At 39.7% G+C, this 24,482-nt stretch overlaps 2 protein-coding genes across 4 annotated transcripts; both read left to right on the plus strand.

Moving 5' to 3' along the window:
- Positions 1-289: 289 nt before the first annotated feature.
- Positions 290-12,420, plus strand: pik3r6a (phosphoinositide-3-kinase regulatory subunit 6a). 2 transcript variants are annotated; one of them, XM_085356101.1, is made up of 8 exons: positions 392-458; positions 3,741-3,743; positions 6,500-6,620; positions 6,739-6,741; positions 9,337-9,410; positions 10,097-10,211; positions 11,770-11,840; positions 12,308-12,420. In XM_085356101.1, exons 1-8 carry the CDS (start codon positions 392-394, stop codon positions 12,418-12,420), a joined length of 567 nt encoding a protein of 188 aa, XP_085212227.1. The 2 variants fall into 2 exon arrangements, with proteins under 2 accessions (XP_085212226.1, XP_085212227.1); XM_085356100.1 differs by lacking the exons at positions 3,741-3,743; positions 6,739-6,741 and having other exon boundaries at positions 290-458.
- Positions 12,421-19,244: 6,824 nt separating this feature from the next.
- On the plus strand, positions 19,245-23,593 carry LOC146630790 (uncharacterized). 2 transcript variants are annotated; one of them, XM_085356104.1, is made up of 7 exons: positions 19,245-19,302; positions 20,100-20,195; positions 20,375-20,516; positions 20,645-20,753; positions 21,384-21,457; positions 21,708-21,925; positions 23,466-23,593. In XM_085356104.1, the coding sequence occupies exons 1-7, from the start codon at positions 19,266-19,268 to the stop codon at positions 23,591-23,593; spliced, it is 804 nt and encodes a 267-aa protein (XP_085212230.1). In that variant the 5' UTR covers positions 19,245-19,265. The 2 variants fall into 2 exon arrangements, with proteins under 2 accessions (XP_085212230.1, XP_085212228.1); XM_085356102.1 differs by having other exon boundaries at positions 19,266-19,302; positions 20,073-20,195; positions 21,384-21,474; positions 21,740-21,925.
- Positions 23,594-24,482: the final 889 nt, after the last annotated feature.

The raw sequence follows: 24,482 nt of genomic DNA on the forward strand, positions 1-24,482 counted from the left end.
TGAAAATGGAGAACTATTTATGGGAACTGTTGTAATTCCTAAAACATTTAATTTAATCTAAAAGTCTGGGCTTCAATCACATATCGATTGTTTCAATGATAAACCCACTGTGACGTGCCACCAGATGACGCTATTTATTTGCTATCAATCCGCGTTTGCGTTGACCAGGTAGTAACACTAGCAGGCTGCAAACGCGCACACACACGTCACCTGTCGGAGCGGGTGGAGATCACTGAAGCATCTCGCTGTCTCTGCCTCAGCAGGTTGTTGACTGACTGGCGATGACTTAATGAAGCACAACAACTGCGAGACCCTCCCCTGTAGCTGTCTTTGCTGTTCCCCAGCCTCTGCGATTGGAAGCACAGAGAATAGAGGAGCAGCTGTTGGACCGATGGATAAGAAGCATCAGTACGGTTCACTGGAGCGCACTGAATGGAGCAGAGACACCCACAATGCAGGTTATCTAGTAAACAATTGCTGGTTTATAATTACTTTTCGATAATGTCAGTCACGTTTAAATGACGTCTTAAGTGTGTATGTGTTTTGAGTTTACTGCAGCATTACTAAATTCTGTGCATTCTGGTTTTAGTGTGAAATGTTCTCATTAGCATTGCATTGCTACAAATAGTATCTCCTGTCTTAACTGTTCGGTGAACTTGTGGTGACCTCATTAGCTTTGTACACACACAAAAGGAAAAAAAACAGATTAAATGTAATAATTTAATGTATCGAGCATATTAAAAAACAGCATTGTCTTTGAATATATTTATATCATTTTGCGCTTATTAGCATACGTTCCTCGTTTAACAAACATGCATTATGTAAAGTTTATTTCTTGTGTTTATACAACTATGTAATCTAAATATATGGGTAAACACACAATAATAGGCCCTAACAATTAATTGGGAGTGTTTTCAGCACTGATAGATCAGATCAATGTATTTATCCAGTAGCAGAACAAGCTGCAGCTCAGAAAATGTCAAGAATCCACAGGTGTCTATTGAGTGGCAGTGTGTGTGTGTGTGTGTGTGTGTGTGTGTGTGTGTGTGTGTGTGTGTGTGCCTGTTTGTTTCCTTGCTTAATTAAAAGTAAGGTGAGGTTACTTAGAGACCAGCTATTCAAATAAGGAATAATAGCCCACATGTGGGTCTTGGCAGGACGCTGGCATCATCTATTAGTAACTAAAAAGATAACTCATTTATGCCTCATTGTGACATTAATTCAATTTTTAATAATCATTAATAATGCCCAGTGACTTGATTTGTCTGAATAACAGTCTAGTACTCAAATAATGAATGGAAAAAAAGGCAAGTGAAAATTTATTTTCAAGGAAAGTGACTTTAACTGTTAATTAGCAGCATTTCTGTTTTTATTTTTATTTTTTTATTGTAATGTCTTTTTTTATTGCAGACTCTCTGTTAAGCCCTCTATGTTTTTCCTCTAAACTAAATGATTTTCCCACCCCTCTCTCCTCTGTGTTTGCCTTGGGGTCTCTAATCAGGCTGATCTGTCTGTCAGTATGATGGTTTGCCTCATTAGGCATAGAACGTATCAGGGCAGTGTAAGAGAGAAAGTTGGAGTCAAAGAAAAGAGTAAAACTGAGCTCATAATTTAATTCACATCTTTAGGGGTTTAGATGAAAAGAAGGGCAGGGCAGAGTAGGAGAGATACAGAGTGAGGCGAAGCAAAGGCAGATGAGAAACACTAGCAGTGAGAGTGAGAGAACGGAGAGAAGGTGTAAAGGAAGTCGAGTGATGAGTCATAACTGCTCAGTGGCAAAATTACTTGTCTTAGAGAGCCTTTGCAGCAGAGCATATTGTGTCTACTGATATAATTCAAAGTGCATTTGACTTGTTAACAACCCATGTAATAATAGATCTGACCTCAGGATACGATACAGTGTTAAAAACAGATGGGAAAATCCCTATTCATAGTGACAGAGAAATTTCCATGGTTGAGAAAAAAAACTTCACAACATTTAACCAAGTCAACAGGTGGACGTACCATTGTAAAGGCCCACGATCACAAATGGAAATACAGAGGGTTTACAACGAGGTGCACACCACTGCTTATATATGAGAACAGGAAGACCAAATTAGGTTTTGTCAGGAAAAAATGTAAAAGACACTGTGCAGTTCTGAAAAGAAGTCCTTTTTTGCACTATAATGATGCAAAAAGAAAAGTACATCTTTGATCCAAAGTATACCGCATCATCTGTCAAACATGGTGGAGGCAGTGTTATGGCTTGGGCTTGTAACGCCAGTGGGATCAGGTTACGAGTGTTTTTTGATGATGTGACTCCTGACAGAAGTAACAGGATGATTTCTGAAGTGTGCAGGGCTATACTCTCTGCTCAGATTTGTCCAAATGCTGCTAAACTAACTGGACACACTTCACAGTGCAAATGGATAATGACCCAAAGCACACTACAAAAGCAACCCAAGAGTTTTCCACGACATCAGGACACATTATAGTGTTTAACCCAGATAGGAAAATCCATAATCGTGTTTAAAAAAGAAGCTTCAGCGAGTTTTTGAGTAATAATAATAATAATAATAATGGATTGCATTTATATAGCGCTTTTCGAGAACCTCAAAGCGCTGTACAATTCCACTATTCATTCACTCTCACATTCACACACTGGTGGAGGCAAGCTACAGTTGTAGCCACAGCTGCCCTGGGGCAGACTGACAGAAGCGAGGCTGCCATATCGCGCCATCGGCCCCTCTGGCCAACACCAGAGTAGGCATACATGTAGTGAATTGTCTGTAATATTTATCTTCAAAGTGGCTGCAATGTCTTTTTGTGACAAGTCAGTTTTATTTTTGTAGGCAAGGGCAAGGCAAGGCAAGTTTATTTGTATAGCACAATTCAACAACAAGGTGATTCAAAGTGCTTTACAGAGACATTAGAAACAAGAACAAATAAAAAGCATGATTTAAAATTGAATAAAACAAGCAAATAAACTAACTAACTAATTAACAAACAAACAAACAACAGTATATAAAATCAAAACAGATAAAATCAGAACAGTAGATAAAATCAGTAGTTATTTGTGTAGCTTATTTTAAAATAATGTCAGCTGACCAAAGTGCTGTACTGTATTCATACATCACTACATCAACAGTAAATATACACTAAAAATGATCAAATAAAGTAAATAAGGCTGTGTTAATACAAGTCAGAGTGCCCTGTTCAACTAGAATTGAAAGAGAGTGAGAATAAGTAGGTTTTAAACAGTGTTTGAAAATGACTGAGAGACTGGGAAGCTCTCAAGGTAGGAGTGTAGATTTCTGAAAGTTCAGCAGAGTAGTGAATTTCATTTATGTAAAACCCAGGTGACCAGCTGATTAAATACTCTGCTGTGTCCTGTTAGCGACTATTTTGTTTTTCTTTCACTTGCCTCTATGCCATAATAACACACTTTTTAATCCCCATATCTAAACCTTATATATCCCATCTAAGAACCAAAACTGAACACTTACCTACACCTAACTGAAACCTAAACCCCCAAAACTAAGTGTGAAGTCCTCCGATCATGCCACAATAAAGCTTTCTAACTTAAAGCTAATGGCCTCACTAAATGTTTGGAAAAATGCACACACTGCTGTGACCATGTCAAAAAGATGAAAAAACAGGTTGAACACTTAACTTAATTTTTTTACAATCCATTGTCACCTTTTTACTGCAGACATTTCATGTCTGTAATTTTGATAACAAGAAGAGCACAGTTGGCACAGCAGGTAAAGAGACTGAAACAGATTGCTTCAGTTAAACACTGATTTCCCTGCGCTTCAAGTGTTAGCTATAAGCTGAGCTAATTGCCTACTGGCTCCATAGACAGTCAGAGTAGTTCCTATTCTCTATAGTTGGAAATAAAGTGAGAAAGCACACTGGCTCAAAGGTCAAAATGCTTTTCTTGAAACCTCATGACACAAATTTCTAGTTTTTACAGTTTTTAAGTAAGACAGTAGAACCAAATTGCTGGGGGAAAAAATGATTATATTGAAACACAAAAGACCAGTCGCACATCTGTGATGTCGCACAGATGTCTCTTATGCAGCAAAAAACAAAACAAAACAAGATAATCTTTCATAGCAATGTGAGTCCATGTAAACCTGCAGTTATCGTGAAGTATGGTTAATGCTTTTACCCTGAAGTCACCCTGGAGTTTGAATTTCTATTCTGCTTTTTTGTCAGACTAGTGCAGAATAAGTGTTTTTACTGCACTTTGAACCTAGACAGCTCTGCCCCACCCCAGGGCTAATTGAGGCTTGAATAGAGATTCCATAATAAAGCTCCACTGAGTGATGGTGTGTATATAGAAAGACTTTAATGACCTCGGGAGGTAACAGGGACAGACTGTCAGAAGTGGTATCTCCCTGGCTGTGTTCCTCTCAGCCCATAATGTAAGGCTGCTCGCTGCAGGGAAGTGACAGGTGTCCAGCACCGCTACACTGATAAAAGGAACAACTCAAGACAAGAGGTGACCTGTTTCAGTTATAAAGTCACAGTAGCTGTCATTGTCGGTCTTCAGCCATCTACTTTTAAAAAGGTCAGCTTCGATTTGTATTAGGTTTTTCCCTGTGTTTTCTGATCTACATGCTAAAATAAATGTTTTGATAGAAATTTGTTGCAGTTTAATGTTTGAATTAGCAGCTGCTTATTGGTTGAGTTCAGTGAAGCTGCTTCTGCTGCTCACAGTGTACAGCAGCTGCTCTCAATGAAGTACTGTCTTTTTGTACCACACAAAATTTTCTGGATGCTTTGGGACAGATTGTGTCTATTTTCAGCAAGTTTTGCAATTTTTTATTGTGGGTTAATGTTTTAACAGTTGATTTCTTATGATAAATCTAGAGCCTGACAGATGTCAGATTATTTAGACTGATACCTGTACTGATATTTGGTGATTTAACAAGCTGATATGTTGGCCAATTACTTCTTATTTCTTTCAGACACCTGAAATCCAACATTTATTATGTTAGTTATAAGATAACCTTTATTATTATATTTATTATATGTTTATAAAAACACTGGAATAGGATAGGAGTAATAATAAGATACTGAATATGACTCCTTGCTAAGATATTATAACAGTGCAATTCAAAAATTAACTTGTTTTATTGTCACAACAAGTGCCAATAAAATGGTAGAGCTCTGCGACTTTACTGGGGGCGATCGTGGCTATGGGGCGATCGTGGCTCAAGAGTTGGGCGTTCGTCTTGTAATCGGAAGGTTGCCGGTTCGAGCCCCAGCTCCCACAGCGTCGGCCGTTGTGTCCTTGGGCAAGACACTTCGCCCGATGCCTACTGGTGGTGGTCAGAGGGCCCGGTGGCCCCAGTGTCCGGCAGCCTCGCCTCTGTCAGTGCGCCCCAGGGTGGCTGTGGCTACACTGTAGCTTGCCATCACCAGTGGGTGGATGATTGTGTATAGTATAAAGCGCTTCGGGGTACTTAGGACCAAGTAAAGCGCTACAGACCATTTACTCAGACCAACTGGTTGTTATGTTTACATTTCCACAAGCGTGGCCAGCAAGGAAGTTACAGAATGCCCTCTGGTGGGCAAACTATGCAAAATAAACACCCTTAAAGTGTTTTTCCTCACAGCCGTGCTTTATTTATTTTTTATTTATATATCAGCCATCAGGCTTTTGTTGGAAGTTATCAAGGATCTCTGTGCTACAACATGCCACAAATTCAGCATGTTGTAAAAATAATTTGAGAATTGTTTCATTGTTCCTTCCTATTAGCGTTCATTGTAAGTTATTTTGCGGCCAGCAGTTAATTATTAAATGTCTTTAAAGCACAGCACACACAAAAGTATTAAATGTTGTACGTGTATTCTAGTCTATGCAAAACAAGGATATCACATAGTCACATACCACAGATTGTAAATTTTATTTATGAACAGCACATGTGGAAATTCTAAAAGCAGGCAACTGCAAAATTAAAAAATGATGTGAAATATTACTAATAAACATTAAATATAACAACATGGAATAGAATGTTTTTTTTTCTTTATGCATTGTGACAGGCAGTTAGAGACTTTGTACAGCACAACATGGCAGTGTAAACAAAACTGCAGTGGAAGGGGTTGACAGCTTTACTGCCTTACTTCCTGGCCCAACGCATCATGCAATTAAAGTGTTTGTGTGTATGCAGTTATGTGTGTGTGGGGGCGACAGCCATGCAAGTTGTGCCAGCTGCTGACACATGGTAATTTGGCTGTGACACTCTGCTCTTCTGCTCATCTAGCAGCAGTTTCTGCTGCAGCTGTTTATACAGTTTAAAATGCAAATTCATATGCGTTATGGTTCTGAAATGCCACAGTAGATCATCTTCAAAAGTGTGCACACATCACTAATCTGTGTGTGGCTTGTTTTAACCTACTGAAGAGTCTATAATCTAAATGCCTTGTTAGGAATGTTGTATTTTTTTCCAGTGTGTGGTCTTTTGTCCAACGTTCAGAAAGACTAAGTCTCTCGCTGTCTCTCTTTCAGAGGACGACGTGGTGTCCATGGCAGACTCCACCATCACCGTGGATGACATCGAGGGGGAGCTCTTTAAGATTGAGAGGATCAGGGATGTCCTGGTTAGGAGAGAGTCAGAGCTCAGATACATGTGAGGACTTAAAATCATTGTTTGCTGTGGGTGTGAAAATTCATTGCTTGTTAGATTTTAGTTGAGCTGGCAGATGATTTATTTTGTCAGTATTATTATGCTTAAAATTGCACAACAGAAGGTAAAATTAATGCATGAAAAATTGAGATCCAACTGTGTTATTGTTAAATCTTTACCACTAGGTGTGTAAAAATGAGAAATCGAACCTTACAATTGACAAGTAGGGTCTTTTTTTAAATCTACATCTAATAGATAATTACACTGAGTATAATGGTAAGCCTATAAAAAAGAGGACGATGTAAAGTTATTTATATACTTTTTGTTTTGTACATCGTGCCACAATTTGCACCGAGAGCAGTCACTTATTCAAGAATGTGCACTTTCTGTATTCTGCAAAGCAGAAAAATAAGAGCAAGAAGGTTGCACAGTGGTGCATGAGTGTAAATATCCATCTTGGGCTCTTTTCAGAAGCTGCACAGCTTTGAAAATGGTCTGCCTGAGATGTGGTTAGGATTGCCTTTGAGCGTGATGTTGACACTTTGTTATCATGCTAATATTACGTTAACATGCATTTGTAATCTAGGGCCTATTTTTGCTGATGCATAAACATTTTAAAACCAAATTTCCATGGCAATCTATCCAAACTTACCCTTCAAATGTTGCTAAAAAAATTAACTGATTGATCGAGTGGCATGAATTTACTTACTAGGATGTACTAGAATTTTAAATTAGATTTGTAGAAGTCAGTTTTGAAACTTGATGACTGTGTACATTTTTAGTGTAGATGCTTCAAATGCACCTCAATGTTATTTGAAATCAATTTTTTGATTTTCTTCATCAGTCCTGGAGGGCAACTTGTAGATTCTGTAGTAAATCTGAAGAAGATAAAGGATTCAGAGTTTTTAATGAGTGCAAAAATTAAACAACCTATAATATTTGCAGTGATGCTTTCCCTATTAAGAGCAGTGTAATCATTTAGGACACGTTTCAGAAATAAAACCTCAGGCATAATTCCTCTAATTTTTTTGTCTGTAATTCCCATCAGCTACACCCTAAACTACCCCCATTACAATTTCAATGGCTCCACTGCAGCTTCCACAAAGCTGGCTAATACATGGATATTTATTCATATACTCCTCTGGAAGATAGGCAATTGCCCTGCTCAGATGGCAGGGGGAATGCGAGGAGTGACGTGTGTGGAGTAGCAAGCAAGAGTCAAGCGAATGGAAAAATGGGAGACTGAAAGACCGAAAGAGTGGATAAGGAGGACATGTAGACTAGAGTAGCAATCTGAAGCAGATTTTTTCAGGGGTCCTCATGCAAACAAATACCAGGATTTATTTATTTATTTATTTATTTATTTATTTATTTATTTGTCTAATAAGTTACGTTTCCATTCCAAATCGCCATCTCTTGGCCATTGGCCATTTTATCAGATGCTCATGTAAGGATGGGATCTGACATAACAGGTAGACAAGTGTGGCGTTGAGTCTCTTTTTCTATTGACAGTGATGAATGTGTGTAATATGTATGAATGTGTGTGTAGCCTTTTCTGTGTGTATGTGTGTGGTTTGTAATAAAAGTCTGTTCATAGGATACAGAGTTCATGCGATGGCCTCTTGCTTGACAAGCAAGGCACGGAGGGGCTTCCATCCCTCTTCACTATCAGTAATGATCCACTCACACTGATTCTGTGAAGGGTCACTGAAACAGAGAACGGCTATCTGGCTCAGACCTGCTTCAGGGATTTCTGCTCAGAAAGATTGTGTCACCTCCTTTGTTAAATATAAGATCAATAACAAGCTTTCTCTGTTTGAATTTCATTTTTTTCCTATTCAGGAGTGAAGCAAGAATTTACTCTTGAATACGGTCGTCCATCCCCATAAATCTACTTTTAAGGGTCATCGACAGCGTCTCGCAGGGGTTGAGGCCAGACGATAATGATGACCACATTATATTTCTCTTTCTCATTTTATTGACATGGCAACCAGGGATTCAGTAGTGCTTCGTGTATGGTGAAGATGTTTTTGGTTTTTTGTTCAGCAGGCACAGTTCTTTTTATTTTTTGCCATGACAGAAAATGGTTGCTTAAGAAGTCCATATGTCTTGATGAGGTCATTATCTCATTTCCCAGTGAGATGGTAATTACAAACGATGACTCCTTGCTGATGGTAATGATGGTAATGGCCTTGCTGAACATCATGAACATTCAGGGGCAGGATGAAGGTTTATGCACAAACTCTGGAGAGCCTGGAGGATTTTGCACTGAGTGCTTGCTTTTACTCCAGAGACACTATCAGTTTCAAATACCTGTTTGCTGCTAAATGATGATGTAAAGTCCCATTAGTAAGCCTTTCTCTGACTGAATTAATCAATTCTCTGAGTCACTAGTCTTTATCCCAGGCTACATGAGAACTGTATTTGTCTAATAAGCTCTTTAAGTGGGTTTGTCTTTAAATAATATAACCCTAACCATTATACCCTGGCAAACTACTGACCATGAATTCTGTTTAACAATATATATGGATGAAGCAATATGTATGTGAAAAAAACAAGAAAAAGCCTTTAGTAAAAAACAAAATATGTTACTGACAAGTAATGTTGGAACATGTAGTGTAAAAAGTGCTGTGATTTTCATCATCTGCAGTGCTTACATAAGTGCTCTTTTTCTGTTTATGTGTGCATGTGTTTCTTTTACGCCATCATGCCTGAACAGGATGGATGACATTCAGCTCTGCAAAGAGATTACTCGTCTGAAGAAGGAGCTTCACAAATTAGTGTCCATACCAGGTAGAAGTCCTTTGGGTGTTCATGATTGCTGCTATTGGACCAAAACAAACAAACAAACAAACAAACAAAATCATGATGACATATTGGGGAATAGGTTTGTTCACTCTGTTGCCAAGAACAGAATGAGTAGATCAATTCCACTACCACACATTTGGAGCTGAAGCCAGCAAGTGCTTAGCTACGTTAGCATAAAGAGCCAGGGCAAACAGCTGGACAGGAAATTTCTAATATTCATGCTTTATCTAAAAGTTTTATTATGGCTTAGCATAAACAAGTGGAAGTAAACAACAGGGATGCAAAAATAATTATGGACATCTTATCCGACTCTCCAAACCTGCTCTGCAGTGCTGTTTTTTATTAACAGATGAAGCAAACAATTTACAATAAATAACGTAGCCACTGATGGTTGATCAAGAACTCAACCAATGTTAGGTGCATTGTTTTAAAGATCTTGATAAAGTGTTTCCTTTGCTTCTGGCCTTTATACTGACTTGCTTTTTCCATAGGTTTCATTTTAACTCTTAACTATAAATGATTGAAGTCAACTGAAGGATCAATCAAAATTTTTGCATGTGCGTTATTATAGTTAGCTGTTCATTCATCTGCGTGCACAAACAGTAACATATTACTCAAAGTAGCTAATGTGGGACATAGTCCTGATGTCGTCTTCTTTCGTGCTATTCCAGATAATGACAAGTCCAATGATGACCGGCAGAAGGAGGAAGAGCTGCTACAGCAGATCCAAAAGCTGGTAGAGACCAGAGATTTCCTCGTGGATGATGTTGAATTTGAACGTCTCAGGTGTGCTTTCATCTCAGTGATTTACAGATGGCCTAGACTGGAGTTCTTTGGTCACTTCCACACGTGAAATCTGAGTGAATCATTAAAAATGCAGTCCAAATGCATATGCAGATCACATGGAAGTAGATGCAGGGAAAAAAGCTTGATATGGTTTTTTTTCATCTTTCATCCCTCCTTAAAATCTTCATAATGACTGATAAGCCACAGATTCGCACCTCCTCAGTAGTCACTAATGCTGATAAATTTTTCTCTCAGTTCAGCATCCAAAATATGCATGTCTCCACAAAGGAGTTCTTTTGCTCCCCATGAAAAAAGTTGAATGTTTCCTCAGGCGCGTTGCTGCCAGAGAGGGTCCCACAGAGCGCACAGCAGAGAGCCATTTCAATTAAAGATGTGTCAGGGTGCATCAATGAGCTCTGCAAGGGGAGCTCCTGATGATTTAAAAAAAATAAAAGAAAGAAAGAAAGAAATAGGTTTAATGAGCCAACTGATGTGGAAATGACACATAGTGGATCATCATTGCTTATTAGTTTAAAGCAGGCTTACCATAGGTCAAAATAGTTCATGTTGTTTTTGAGATCTACTGTAATCGACTTCCAGTTTGTCCATTTTGCAGCAATAGAAAATAAATGCATCTTAAAATGTTGACCCAGATGCTTTGCTGTGAGGATGAATTTGCTACCAGAGTAGCATATTCATCCTCACAGGTTCAAACATTTCACATTTAATTTGCATAGCTTGAAATCTAACGTTGCCTGCGAGTGGACAACCACGTGTAGAATAATAAGCATGTTTTCTAGGTTTGATCTCACAGTGTATAAAACACTGTTAGTTTGTCTGAGCAGCGCTTTCTGCTGGCAGCTGACGGCATGCTGTGAAATAGCCGCAGGGCTGCTGGGAAGGTGAGAGCCGTGAAGAAGGAGAACGGCAGTGCGTTAATGGGTGCAGAGAGGAGAGGATGCATGTGACAGCGCCCAAGGCCACGTTGTCCATGCTCATAAATATAAAGCTCTCTCTTCTGTTATTTTACTTTACTTTTATAAAATCAGGACTGTTTATCACAGGAGAAATCTCTCTGTGATCTTTACCCGAGAGTTTTTATCTTTGAGACATTAATAGTAATATAACTGAATATAATTCATTAGATATCACTTTTAAATACATATGATATATATCCATATACAATAAACACTGCAAGTATCCAAGTTATATACACTTATTTGCATTTGGGCTGTATTCAAATAACACAAAATGAGACTGCGACATTCACTAATATGCACTAAGCGTATAGAAACCTTTGCCAGGAAATCTTAACTGCCAGAGGTGCATTAGCTCGCTTATTTAGTGGGTGTCTGGGGAGGATGTTTCATCTCTCTGCTTTAGTAAAAACCAGCCTTCTTGATTTTTAAGGATGCTTCGGATAATGAAAGAATACCTGTGGAAAAGATTTTCTTTTTAATATTCCTGGAACAGGGGGAAATTTAGGTCATAACAGCTTTGTCATTTTTTTGTGTTTTACTTTGTAATTGTAGTATTACATGTGTATTCATTTTTACAGGGAGAAAGAGGAAGATAAAGAAATGGCAGATTTTCTGAAGTCCAAATTGCCAAGAAATCTGAAGAAGACAGGTATTCAGTCATGAAAGCTGAAATGTTGTCTTTTTTGAAAGTATCGACTGATAAAATGGAAAATGGGTGTGCTGAGACTGTGCTTTAGACCTGACTGAAGAATGTATGTATTTATGTTCCCAAAAAATAGATTCTGTTCATCTGGATGCAGCGTTTTTCAGTGGGAGAAATGTTTCGTCCAAATGACTTCTTCAGTCTTAGCTAGTTGGGGAAACCTGCATTCTGCTGTCACTTGGGTTTCGCTTCTTCCAGATGAACAGAATCAGTTTCTGAGGAATTTCCTTAGTTGGTTGATTAAGCATGCATCAGGATATGCACTTATGATCTTTGCCATAAATGCATTAATTATCAGAACTTATTTATACAGTATACAGTGATTGATCTTGCTGTGTATGTATGTGTGCACACAGATGTAGATGTCTTTTGCAATACATAAATACAACACAGTTCACTGTACCGTGTTACAGGTATGCCAACCAGAAGGGCACCCACCCGGGCTCAGCAGACGTCTTCGCCCCTCACCAAGACAGGACTCACCCTCCTGAAAGAGTGCTGTGGCTTTACGTGCTCCATCATGTAGACTAAAGCCAAATGACAGCGCTCCTCTGCAGTGCTCTTCCACAGGACTCCTTTTTCCACTTTTAGCTCCAAGAAGGACTTTAAAGCATGGGTCGAGCAATGACAGCGTAGTGAGCTATCCATCCCAGGAATTCAGGAAGCAACTTCATCTATATTTATTTTATTATTAATTTATTAGCTGTGTCTTGGCTTTGCAGGTCAACCCAGTGTATTTGTATCTATTTGTCATTTTCACATAGGGTTTGAAGGACAGAAACCTCCTAACCCTGGTCATTGTAAGTAAGTTAGCACGTTCTCTTAAAGTAAAAGTGGAAAAAAAAAACTACTATAGCCCACAGGTTTATATCAGGATGCTTCACTGAACTATGATTATTGTCATCTCCTCAATATGTGTGTATGAGTCAGCAGGATTCTAGACACCGCTATAATGTTATTTGCATTATGAACACTACAATAATGAATCTGGCATTAATCGGGAGCTCTGTCAGGATGAAGTTGCCTGTGATCTGACTCTAGATCCAAATAGGTATGACCTTTTGAATAGTGGTGGTTTGTGAAGGAAGAGTTAGTCATCTATTTCTCTCTATTATTCTTAAATGATTGGTAAGCTAGCCAGGCTCAAGGAGGGTGGCTTTTGGCAAGACAGGTTTGGGTAAAAGGAAAGCGCATATTGGTGTTTGAGATTTTGGCAAAAATGACTAAACCTAGCCCTAACAAGTTGACATCGATGACAGCAGTGTTGTTCAATATCGAGACACAAAGCCATAGATATGCCACTGTACTCTCAGGACGTGGGGTCTTGTAGATAAAGGTCTTTAGTGCACAATGAGTCATATATACAGGACATGGAGTTCATGGATGTAGTGACCAATTAAGCTATCTTGCATCTCTTTGTGTTGCAAAGAGGAGTTGTCGCCATGGAAACCCACATCTTTAGAATGGAACAGTGAGGAAAGTTGGACGGATCAGAGAGATGAGACTTCAAAAGTGTAACACATCCAAAGGCAATTGCTATCATGAAAGGCAGGCGGAGAACGAAATAAAATTACTATTGCCACTTCCATTATTTTTTTCAATATTCTGGATTTCCAAAGCATCTGAAACTCTCCCGCACTCTTTCGGATCATCTACAAAACAGAGATTAAGTAAACATGAGATTGTTTTACTCAGTTGAAATGTAGATATGCTGAGGATACATGTCTCTAAAGTAGATTCTGTTTGAGACCCCTAAATCTATCTAATTGGTTTAAATGATGTCTCTTCGACAAGCTTTCAGTTCTTTTCTAGACTTTGAAATGGATGCAGCTGGCTCTTCACTTGAGTGATTGGGTCCTTTGATCAGTCTCAGCACTGTCATGGAGCCTCGGGTCATGTATCACTCAGCAACCACGTCTGATGGCGTCATGAAAGTCCAGAAAGGATTCAATGATTATTGAAATACTGTCTCTAACAGCCAAATTAAAATATGATGTAGCAAGTAAACTTAGCCATAATATAGGTTTGTGCAAGTTTTTTGAGAAGACAGTATACTCTGATGAAGGCTTCATTTTCTCTTTCTCCGAGATATGAAGTGAAATGATGATGTGAACCATCTCCTAGAACAAAAGCTTTTTGTTAGTAAAGGTAGGCCAATTTACAAATTCGCATGGAAAGAAATCATCATACCGCCTTTCTTTTCATGCAGATATTGCCTTTTATGTTGGTTCCTATGACTGAGCTGCACAGTGATAAATAAAGCTTTCTGCTCTGCAAAGACCTTCATTTCTTCTGTGTTGAGACTTTGAGCGTCTGTCATGTTTATTCTATTTCAATTTTCACATTTAGACATAAAAGCAGCCCACCAACTGAAAATGAATGCTACATGTCCAGACTGGGTATCCAAGAATTTCTGTGAAGAATTCTTGGAAGAGACCACATCACGTCTTGAGTTAGGCAGAGTTCACAGGATGGGAGCCACAGAGAGAAAATGATCTAAGAAGGAGGGTTGAAGTGGCTGAAAGCAGAGGAGCTGAAGAAGACGGGAGAAAGGCAGTGGGAGGGCACAGAGTTAGAGAGGGGTCTCATCTTCGGTGTTAGTCATCTATAGTGGAAGCACTGTGACTTCTCACAAGGGCAGCTCTCAGTGAGCACCACCTGAAAAGGGCAGGCCTGCCATTCAAATGTCATAATCACACAGGCCTTGGGCACAGATACTGTGTGTATGAAGAGATGGCACGTGTCTGTTTGTAAGGGAGAATTACAGAGAATGATTGAATGTTTGTGTGGAGTGATATAAATATTCTTGCTTCTGTGCCTCGGCATAATGAGCACTATAGAGTAGCTGTCATTGCACAGTTGCAGCAACAATACTAAACTATAATAGCATATTCATCTCATTTATTAGGGCGTGCTAGATAACAAACTTTGCTGGATTCGGAGGAACAGAAGATGGCGAGAACACCTGCTGAATCTAAATGTGTACATTCAGCCCTTGAATATTATAGTGTCAAGCAGCCTGACAGTGACTGAAGTGTTCAGTAATGCATGTGATGAGTAGCACTGAATAAAAAGGGCAAAAAGGAAATGAAACCCACTTGCTGCCATGGATACCACAATTTCTTTCTCTTCCTCTCTCTCTCTCTGTCGCTTGTTCACACGCGCACACACACACACACGCACACACAAAGAAACCTCTGCATACAATTACAAATACCACTTATACTGTTCTAGATTTATTTCTTACTTAGACACCAGATGAGAAAAGTAGAATGTGTCTGTCTCATTTCTACTCGTAGCACCAGGCATATTTTCCATCATTCTATGAGGCTTGTTTGTTACAAAGTGCTTAAAGACACAAATAGCTAAAACTGAACAAAACACTCGCACACACACACACACACACACACACACACACACACACACACACACACACACACAATAATACCATGGGAAAAAGGGAGAATGGGTGAAAGGCAGAAGCATGGTCATTAAATGGAGCAAGAAAAGTTGCGAGGAGGCATTTTAAAAAGCTGTCAGATTGGTGCTAAAAGGAAAAACTCCTCATGTTGTTCTTGTGGTGGTCACTTTTCCCTGAAACACTTACTGGAAAAGTTCTTTGATCCCAGCATGACCAGCACTGTGTGTCCTGGCTAATTAACAGTCCACTGACATCTGAGCACCAAGGATGCCAGCTGCTGGCACACAGGCTGCTACAGCCTGACTGTGTCATATTCTTTTATATGCATAACCATGGCGATGGTTTGTACTGTATAAACACAGGTTATGTGCGTTTGGTGATAACATTATTCATTTTTCTCTGTTAGTCAGTGTCTGTTAGATTGCATATTGTTTCCAGCTACTAATGTATTGTTTCCAGTTCATATTACCTGTTATCTCCTTTCAGTCAGGGAATGGCCCGATAAGTCAGAGGTAATGACAGCTTTTGCAGTGTTAGCGCCTTTACTTGGAAGGCTGCCATGTTTAATTAACGCTCTCCAAAAGTAACTAATATGGGAAACTGATTTCCTGTCGTTTATAAAAAGCAACTCTGACTCATTCCCCTAAGCCCTCCCTACACACTCCCTCTGTTTCCGTCCCCCACACCTCCTAATGTGGTTGCAAAACACTCCCTCAACCAAATAATCAAATGATTGCAATGCAGCGGGTTGCCAGGTCTGGGTCCCTGTTTACTTGCCTGACATTATGTCAGCAGCAATGTCATGCTAGTGTGGTTTTGCTTGCACAAGTAGCAATGACAGAGCGTGAGTGTGTGAGCACCATTAGGTCTACCTGTGGTTTTTGGAAAGGGTATGCTAAATATGGCCACAAAGCTTAACCGAAGCAGTGCAGTTTCTTTACCTATATTTACTCCTTAGTTTTTCATTCATGTTTTTTTCTATTTGCATGTTAGGTATACTAAGAATTTGCAATGTTTGTTAAATGGCCTATATTTATATTTGTATACAGTGTTATTTACAGCCCTATAGTTTCTTACTGTAAAATATTTTACGGAGAATTAAAGCTTTACAGCATGTAGCATTTACAGCATTGTTATTATACAGTAGTTTTATTTTAGGGTTCCTACTGTAATCTCCATAAAGAGCTTTCTTTGCAAAATATGACTGCCTGTCCTTGCATATACGTTAGTCCTTTTACAGCAAGGTTATTTGTATGTGAATTTATTCAACAGCCACATTGAAGGTTAACGCTGGCCTGATGTGATTAATCGCTGCGAGAATCTGTCATGGTGGCCTCTTGCTGTCTACACCTCTTCTTGGTCACACCAAGACTGGAAACCACATTACAAATGCACAATACATGAGCAGTCTGCACAAAACAACCAAAATAAACACCACAAAACATTTTCATTAATGATCCATGGAGAGCTTTTCATGAGTCTTTGTGTCCATCATAAAAATATTAAAAACAACTGGTTTGTAAAACTGCCTGGAGTGGTGGTTCCCTGTTTAAGATGGAGGACTGCAGGGTGTGCTCCAACTACAGGCGGATCACACTCGTCAGCATCCCTGGGAAAGTCTATCCCAGGGTACTGGAGAGGAGAGCATACCTGTTAGTCAACCTCTGATCCAGCAGAAACAACCAGCTCTTTATCCTCTTGAGCAGCGGTCCCTGGTTTATGTACAAAAATATTTTCATGGACCGGCCTTTAAGGTGTCGCGGATAAATATAGGGAAATAAAAACAGTACTGGTACCAAAAAAGGAAGATTTATTCATAACACACGGGGAAAAACCCAGGTAAACCGAGTTAACGATAAAAGCAAAAACCCTGAAAGCCATAAATTTCACACCCAAGCCTCAACTCTTGCGGCCTGGTACTAAACAACTCACGGACCAGTACCAGCCCAGGGGTTGGGGGACCGCTGCTCTTGAGGACATTTGAGGGTGCCCAACCAGTCTACATGTGCTTTGTCGACTTGGAGAAGGCATTCAACCTGGTCCCTCTGGTTATCCTGTGGGGGGTGTCTGGCCAGTTGTTATGGGCCAATCAGTCCCTGTTTAACTTTTGCGAGAGCTTGGTTCATACTGCCGGCAGTAAGTTAGATTTATTTCTGGAGGGTGTTGGACTCCACCATGGCTGCCCTGTCACTGAATCTGTGCATAGTTTTTATGGATAGAATACCTGGGCATAGCCAATTGTTGGAGGGTCTCATCTTTGCTTTTTGCAGATGATGTGGTTCTGTTGGCGTCATTGGGTCACATATATTGATTGAAATAGTAAGGTCACAAAAACAGGTTGCAGAAATTAGTTTTGTTGAAGAGTGGCTGAAATGCTGCTCCTCCACATTGAAAGGAGCCAGCTGAAGTGGTTAAGACATCTGACTAGAATGGCTACTGGACACCTCCTAGATGGTCAGAGGGCCCGGTGGCGCCAGTGTCCGCCAGCCTCGCCTGTCAGTGCACCCCAGGGCAGCTGTGGCTACAATGTAGCTTGCCATCACCGGTGTGTGAATGTGTTTGAATGGGTGGATGACTGAACGTGTAAAGCGCTTTGGGGTCCTTAGGGACTAAGTAAAGAGCTATACAAATACAGGCCATTTACCATTTAGGTGAGGTATTCCTTCTAGGAGGAGGCCCTGGGGTACACCCAGGACTTGCAGGAGAAATTATATCTCTCGGCTCTTGGGAACATCTCGGTGTCCCTCTGGATGAGCTGGAGGAAGTGGCTGGATGGATAGATGGATGGTTATTTTTCTCTCAGTATTTGCATACTGTTTTTATAATTAACAATACATTACTGTACAAAATGCCATGTATTTATAGTTTGTTAGAGCATTGCTAATGTGTGTGGAGTATATTACATATAGCTGTTTAGGTGTAGGTTGCCGTGCCTTTAACGTGTGACACATGGTGTTAGTTTTTAATAGATTCCCTGCAGCGCTTATCATGTCTTCCACCTACGATCGTACAATTTTATAGTTTTACATGTATTTAATAAAGTAGATCTGTTAATTGTCTTGGGTCCTATTGTTACATGTATAGAAAGATTTTGTTTTGCATTAGCATTAAACATTCCTATTGAAATGGATACCTCCTTTGGGTCACATTTAAATAATGACTTTGGAAACTAGGAGTTACTCTAAAATGCTAAGGATAACATAAGGACATAAAAGAAGCAGAAATAGAGACGCAGGAGCAAATCAGTATAGAGGGAAGGAACAAGTTTACCTCAAACTTGAAATTTGATTTGTGATTTTGGACCATATATAAAATTGACTTGAAATTTGATTCACTATATGTAACAAATGTTATATAAGCTTCATTTGACAGTTTGTAACTGTTGATACAGTACAAACAGTTTGATGGACAATGCATTGTAATGACAGTCACTAATAGCACTACAAGCATCTTTTGAGTTATTATGACCTTGCCTTCAGCAGACATGAATTATTGCTGCCTACACTGTTTTTATTATAATTTTTTTATAATGTAAAAAAAATTGTGAGACAGTTGCACAAGCATTTTTGCATGAATTAGAATTAGTCTGTTATTAATAATAGAGGCAGCCAATACAACCTTCGGCCGGCTATGATTAATACCCCTTGTCAATATCTCACGGCTGATAAATATCATCTATTTTGAGCGCTTGGTACTCTCTGGAGCCATATGCTGTTACTACGTTCCGATAAATCAGTAGCAGAAGTCATCTATACGCGTACTTCAGCATTCGACCTGCTGTCCTCTGGCTTCATCTTGTGGTCAAACAGAGTAAGCGCAACTAAAGAAGAAGAGCGGTACCACATTGTGATTCTCTGCCAAGTTGAGTTACACGTCAGTAGGGAACCGGTACTGGTGAGTGGACGTGTACCGTGCACGTCAGGCGGTTCCCGGATGCACCAAACAGAAACATGGAACGGGTAGTGGTGGAAGTGCCGATCAACAACGGTGAGATTCATTCCACCTCCACGTCTAACGCGCCTTTCAGCCACTTAAATAACATCTCCTAAACAGCATTTGCTGCTGCTCTCGATTAGTGCAGAGATGCTCCTCCTCCTCTTACGCATTTGGTTCGGCATTAAATCTGCTGTAGCCACAGTGGCGCTATCAGTGCTTTACAGGTTGTCTCGCTTCTCTGATTAATCTGTCGTAGCTGCAGGCTACTGTCAGCTTGTACACAGTGTGAGACAGTGTAGTCACAGAGTTGCTGTCATCTGTCAAATCCCAGTTCTGCAACTGGCACACTGCCTTTGCCATTTAACCTCTCTTCTCCAATACAAAGGCCCAGTTTATTCTCCATCGTGGTTTGTTATGTCTTTTCCATTAACAAGCAGTAACATGCAATTGCACAATTAAACAGGTAACAGTGAATTAAGGAAAATAATCCAAACAAATAAACAAATAGACTTTAATTCTATTTTAATCAAAACACATGCGGTTTAATATTTCGCAGGAAGTCTACGTCAGGAAGTGCAGGTTTTTTTTTTCTTTGATTTTCAAGATTACTCTAGATTTTTTAGGTGTCGTGCAAATTAAGAGAACTATAATGCCACAGAGTCAAATTCATGTTTGATTTTCAAGTAGGTCAGAGGTCAAGAGGACCTTAACTAAGCCCACTGTGTATGAAGAATATCAGATCACCAATACACCTTGCTGTATTTCAGCATGTTCTTTTCTACTATTTTGGAAAAGTTATTCTGTTCTATTTCCATCTTAAGGTTTCCCCCTCGCTTGTCCTTCCACAACCCCACGAAAGCGGCAGGTGCGGTTTTCAGCACGCCATGACATCATCCTTCTGCGAGAGGTTATTGCACAGAATCCCTTTGCCTCCAAAGAGCCAGGTTTGTCTTTTTTTTTAATGACTTGTGCTTGAATGCCGACAACTGCATTTTCTGCATGATAAATGTGTGTGGTGGGGGGAAAAAAAGTTGTATAAATTTATTTTCTTCAAGTTGTTAAATGTGTCGGTATTACAAACCTCCTGTATACATTAATGAATGTGTGAACTGATTGATTTCAGGACGGATTTGGGCACGCGTGGGCGAGATTATCACTGCTGCCCTCCAAGAGGAAAACTTTGAGGTGGATGCCAGGAGATGTAGGGAGAGAACCATGCTGCTGCTAGACTACTACAAGAAACAAGACTTTCCCAGCCTACGCAGGTTGGTTCAGTCAACACAATGCCAAAGCCAGGAGTAAAGAAATCTTTGCACCGTATGCATGATGTACACTACTGGCTTTACTAGCAAGTTTTAGTTTGAGCACACGTGTGTGCTTTTCCTTTACTCAGGTTTGGAACAGAGAGATTGTATGCCCAGAAGGAGGATCTGCTCCATGAAGTTTTGGAGCTGGAAGCTGAGAAGGGACTCATAGTCAGCAATGATGGCACAAAGTACCAGGTGAGTAGTATTATTATTGTGTCAGCAGAGAGAGAGGAGCATGTGTATGTGTACTACAATGCTAGTGTAAAAAATGCCTTTTTTAATAAGGCCTAAGTCATCATAAGTGATAACCGTAATCCCAACCCTACTGCAACCCTGTATTTTTGAGAAAGGTGCTTTCTTCTGTGGAAGAAAATGTGATTTTTTTTTCCCCTTTTTTACAACATAGACCTCAGAGGGTTGCTTTAGAGGGGTAGATAAATCACTTAAGTTACAGTATTTCACTTTTTTTCTATACAGTTACAGATTTATGGAAATATGGCTGACCAGATTAATGGGAACATTAAGAATGAAAACACTTTAACATTCTCTGCAACGATCTGCCTATTTTGCTGCTCATAGTTTAGCTTATACCCAGAATTACAAGTCACAAAGGAAGGGCATCTGGCATAAAAATCTCTCAAATCAAACATCTAGGAAATAAGGAAGCAGCTAAAAATCACTACATGTAGCACAATCAAGCTCAAGTCATTTGTTGCAGCATTTTTACCCAAAGGATCATATTCACAATCATAAAGTAAGCAAAGACATTGAGTAAAATGTATGTATTCTTTGTTGTTGAACAGATCTCTCCCTTATATTTCTTAGGATGAAGAGCGGAGAAATCGAGTCGCAGAAGAACTAACTCTACCAGAACAGGACAAACCCAACATCACAATCCCGCAAACAACCACTGCAGGTGAGCAGATTCAAAACACAGGGGCAAAGGATGTGTAACCATCCACACTTGTGTCACAGATGCTGTTTAATGTCTAAATCTTAGTGTCATAACAGCTGGGAAAGACAGTTTACAGAGTGTCGTGGTTATCGCTCATTAAATCACCAGGATTTTTCAGTTAAAATTGTGATTCAAGGTAAAGACCCTTTAAAAAAAAAGATCAAATTTTTCTATTTCTGCTATGGTAGCTTTAGGAACAGTAGCCTGAATTTTCATTTAATTACAGAACAAGAAGAAGAGCGTGAGGAAATGACAGAGCTGTCAGCAGCACCCACAGCCAAGCGGCCCTGCCAGTGCTGCTGCCAGACCTACTCTGAGATTCTCAGCTTCTTGGAGAAACGCTCAGAGGCGGAGCAGCGGCTTCGAGAAGAAGAGCTCGCCTTGCGCCGTGAGGAACTGGAGATTCAGAGAAGTATGATTTTTGCCATAGTCCTTGTAATATCTGCTGGTTTTGTTATCACCTTCATACTTATAGTTATCTTAGTTGCTGTTTTCTCTATTCCCCTGTCTATGTCTTCATGTCTAGTAAGCCTTTATAGTTCAGTGTTATTTATTTATTTATTAAATTTTTGCCAGCCTCACCCTCATTAGTTTCACATGTGCTTAATTGTTCCCACTCATTTCTTATTTCCAGTAGCCCAGGCATGAGAATACTCAGTGGGCACTTAATTAGGTACACTTTGCTAGTACTGGGTTGAATGCCCTTGTGCCTTTGGAACAGCTTTAATTATGTGCGGATTACTTTAAACAAGGAAACATTCCTCATAGATATGGGTCTGTTGAGATGAAATCATCACACAGTTGCTGCAGATTTGTCGGCTGACCCTATATGACGCAAATCTTCTGTTCACTGGGCATTGTCACTAATAAGTAGCCTGTGATATTTAAACGATACTAGATGCTACTAAGGGGAGCAACATGTGCCAAGACAACATGCCCCCACACTATTAACATTACCATCCCGAACCACTGATACAAAACAGGGTGGATCCATGCTTTCATGTTTTTTACGCCAAATTCTGGTTCTACCATCGCAGAAATCAACACTTAAATGATCAGGCAACATTTTTCCAATCTTCTTTATAGTTTTGTTGAGTTTGGTGAGTTTTGTGACCAAAACTGTAGTCTCAGATTTTGTAGCCAAAGGAGTGGCATCCAGTGTGGTCTTCTGCTTCTGTAGCCCATCTGCTTTATGGTTTGATGTGTTGTGCATTCAGAGATGCTCTTCTGCATACCTTGGTTGTAATGAGTGGTTATTTGAATTACTTGACATGTTACTTGAATTACTATTGAGTTAATGACATCAGGGACATATTTTCTCCCACCGAAAACTGCTTTCACTGGATGTTTTGTCTTTTTTGGCCATTCTCCGTAAACCCTAGAGATGGTTGTGTTGCAAAATCCCAGGGGATTTCTTGAAGTACAGAGACCATCCTGTCTGCCATGCCAGATTCAAAGCCACTTAAATCAACTTTTTTTTCCCCCAGACTGATGCTTATTCTGAACTTCAGCAGAACTGAAGCATCATGCTTAGGTTTTTATGTTATGTTTAAAATGCAAGTGTGCATGAATAATGATAATAATGTATACTTTATTGATCCCCGTGGGGAAATTACTCCTCCGCATTTGACCCATTCACTCAGTGAAGCAGTGGGCAGCCACTAAGCAGGCGCACCGGGGAGCAGTGTGTAGGGACGGTACCTTGCTCAGGGGTACATCAGGGTAGCCATTCAGTGGATTCGAATCCCCAACCTTCCAATCATGGGGGCGACCACTCTACCTACTGAGCTATCCCTGCCAAAAAAACCAACAAAAAAATACTAGTGTCTATACTAATAAAAAGAATACCACTCAACTGAAAACAATACCCTCTAAAACTTATCTGAAAAGAATTTTATGAAGATTGTCAAGCTGCCATTGTGCTGATATCCATTTTCACTTCACGTTTTCAGGTAAGATCGCTCTGGAGAGAGAACGTCTGGGAGCTGAGAGAAAAGAGAGGGAGCGGAGATTTGAGCTTGAGAGCCAAGAGAGGCAGGTCATCTTGGACCTTTTAAAAGAGAAGGTGCTGAAAGGCTGACAAATTGAAACTTTATCACCTGCATTTTGATGCATTTCTTTTTAGTAAATTTGCAGAGGTTGGGAGTGGGAGGGGCAAAGTTATCCACTAAAAAGAGGAAGGAATGCAGTGAAACTAGAAATAAAAGATTATGAGCGTCAGATACTGGTTACCTAGACAAATGTGTGGAATTGCTTGAAAAAGTGTTCAGACATCTTATTTATGTGCACTTTCTTTTGTTTTATAGTCTTAAACTGGTAAAATCGGCTTTTCCTTATCAAAGTACACTCAATCATTTATTTTTACAGGACAAAACTGATAAAACCACCTGGCCTGTTTCCCCAGACATAGTAAAGCATAGTGCTGGTAGCATTATGAAATAGGGTCCATAAAGAACTTAAATATGAATTTAATTATGCATTTAAAATGCATTTTAGGGACTCCAATTTACTGAAAACAAAGCCAGATCCACCAGAAATATTGGAATTAAGTTCAGAAATCCAGGTGTGCGAAGGCTCTGAATATTTTTGCACATAGATTTGCATTCATTCATTAGAAATGAGCTATAAAGCACTGAAAACAGCACAAAGTTTGGAGACTAAAAGCAGCTGCAGAACTGACATACAGGTAATGACAGCATCTATAACAATCAGCCAGCACAAACTGCCCCACGCTAATTGTTATAAATGTTAAGAGACTAGGTGAGTTTTATTTCCCGTGACAGTCTGAATTAGGTTTTTATAGCACTGCAGTAGCTGAAATTAAGTAATGGAAAGGATAAATAGGCGTGGTGTGGCATCTTAGGTGTGGTGATCCACTGAGCCAGAACTGGCAGACAGGATCATTGTGTATGTTCTGTTATAAAAAGTCAATAAAGCTAGCCTTTTCCTAGAATGACACCAACAACATT

The sequence above is a fragment of the Diplotaxodon limnothrissa genome, linkage group LG6, assembly GCF_057381915.1.
Source record: "Diplotaxodon limnothrissa isolate DT_005_m linkage group LG6, D_limnothrissa_male_GT1.1, whole genome shotgun sequence".
Taxonomy (NCBI): domain Eukaryota; kingdom Metazoa; phylum Chordata; class Actinopteri; order Cichliformes; family Cichlidae; genus Diplotaxodon; species Diplotaxodon limnothrissa.

What these genes read in the sequence shown, in the direction of transcription:
- pik3r6a (XM_085356100.1), top strand. Translation starts at nt 290, where the DNA reads ATGAAGCACAACAACTGCGAGACCCTCCCCTGTAGCTGTCTTTGCTGT. An exon ending in CAAATTAGTGTCCATACCAG is followed by an intron (nt 9,411 to 10,096) that starts GTAGAAGTCCTT and finishes GTGCTATTCCAG; the next exon opens with ATAATGACAAGTCCAATGAT. An exon ending in AAGAAATCTGAAGAAGACAG is followed by an intron (nt 11,841 to 12,307) that starts GTATTCAGTCAT and finishes ACCGTGTTACAG; the next exon opens with GTATGCCAACCAGAAGGGCA.
- LOC146630790 (XM_085356102.1), top strand. Translation starts at nt 19,266, where the DNA reads ATGGAACGGGTAGTGGTGGAAGTGCCGATCAACAACG. An exon ending in GACTTTCCCAGCCTACGCAG is followed by an intron (nt 20,517 to 20,644) that starts GTTGGTTCAGTC and finishes TCCTTTACTCAG; the next exon opens with GTTTGGAACAGAGAGATTGT. An exon ending in ATGATGGCACAAAGTACCAG is followed by an intron (nt 20,754 to 21,383) that starts GTGAGTAGTATT and finishes TATATTTCTTAG; the next exon opens with GATGAAGAGCGGAGAAATCG.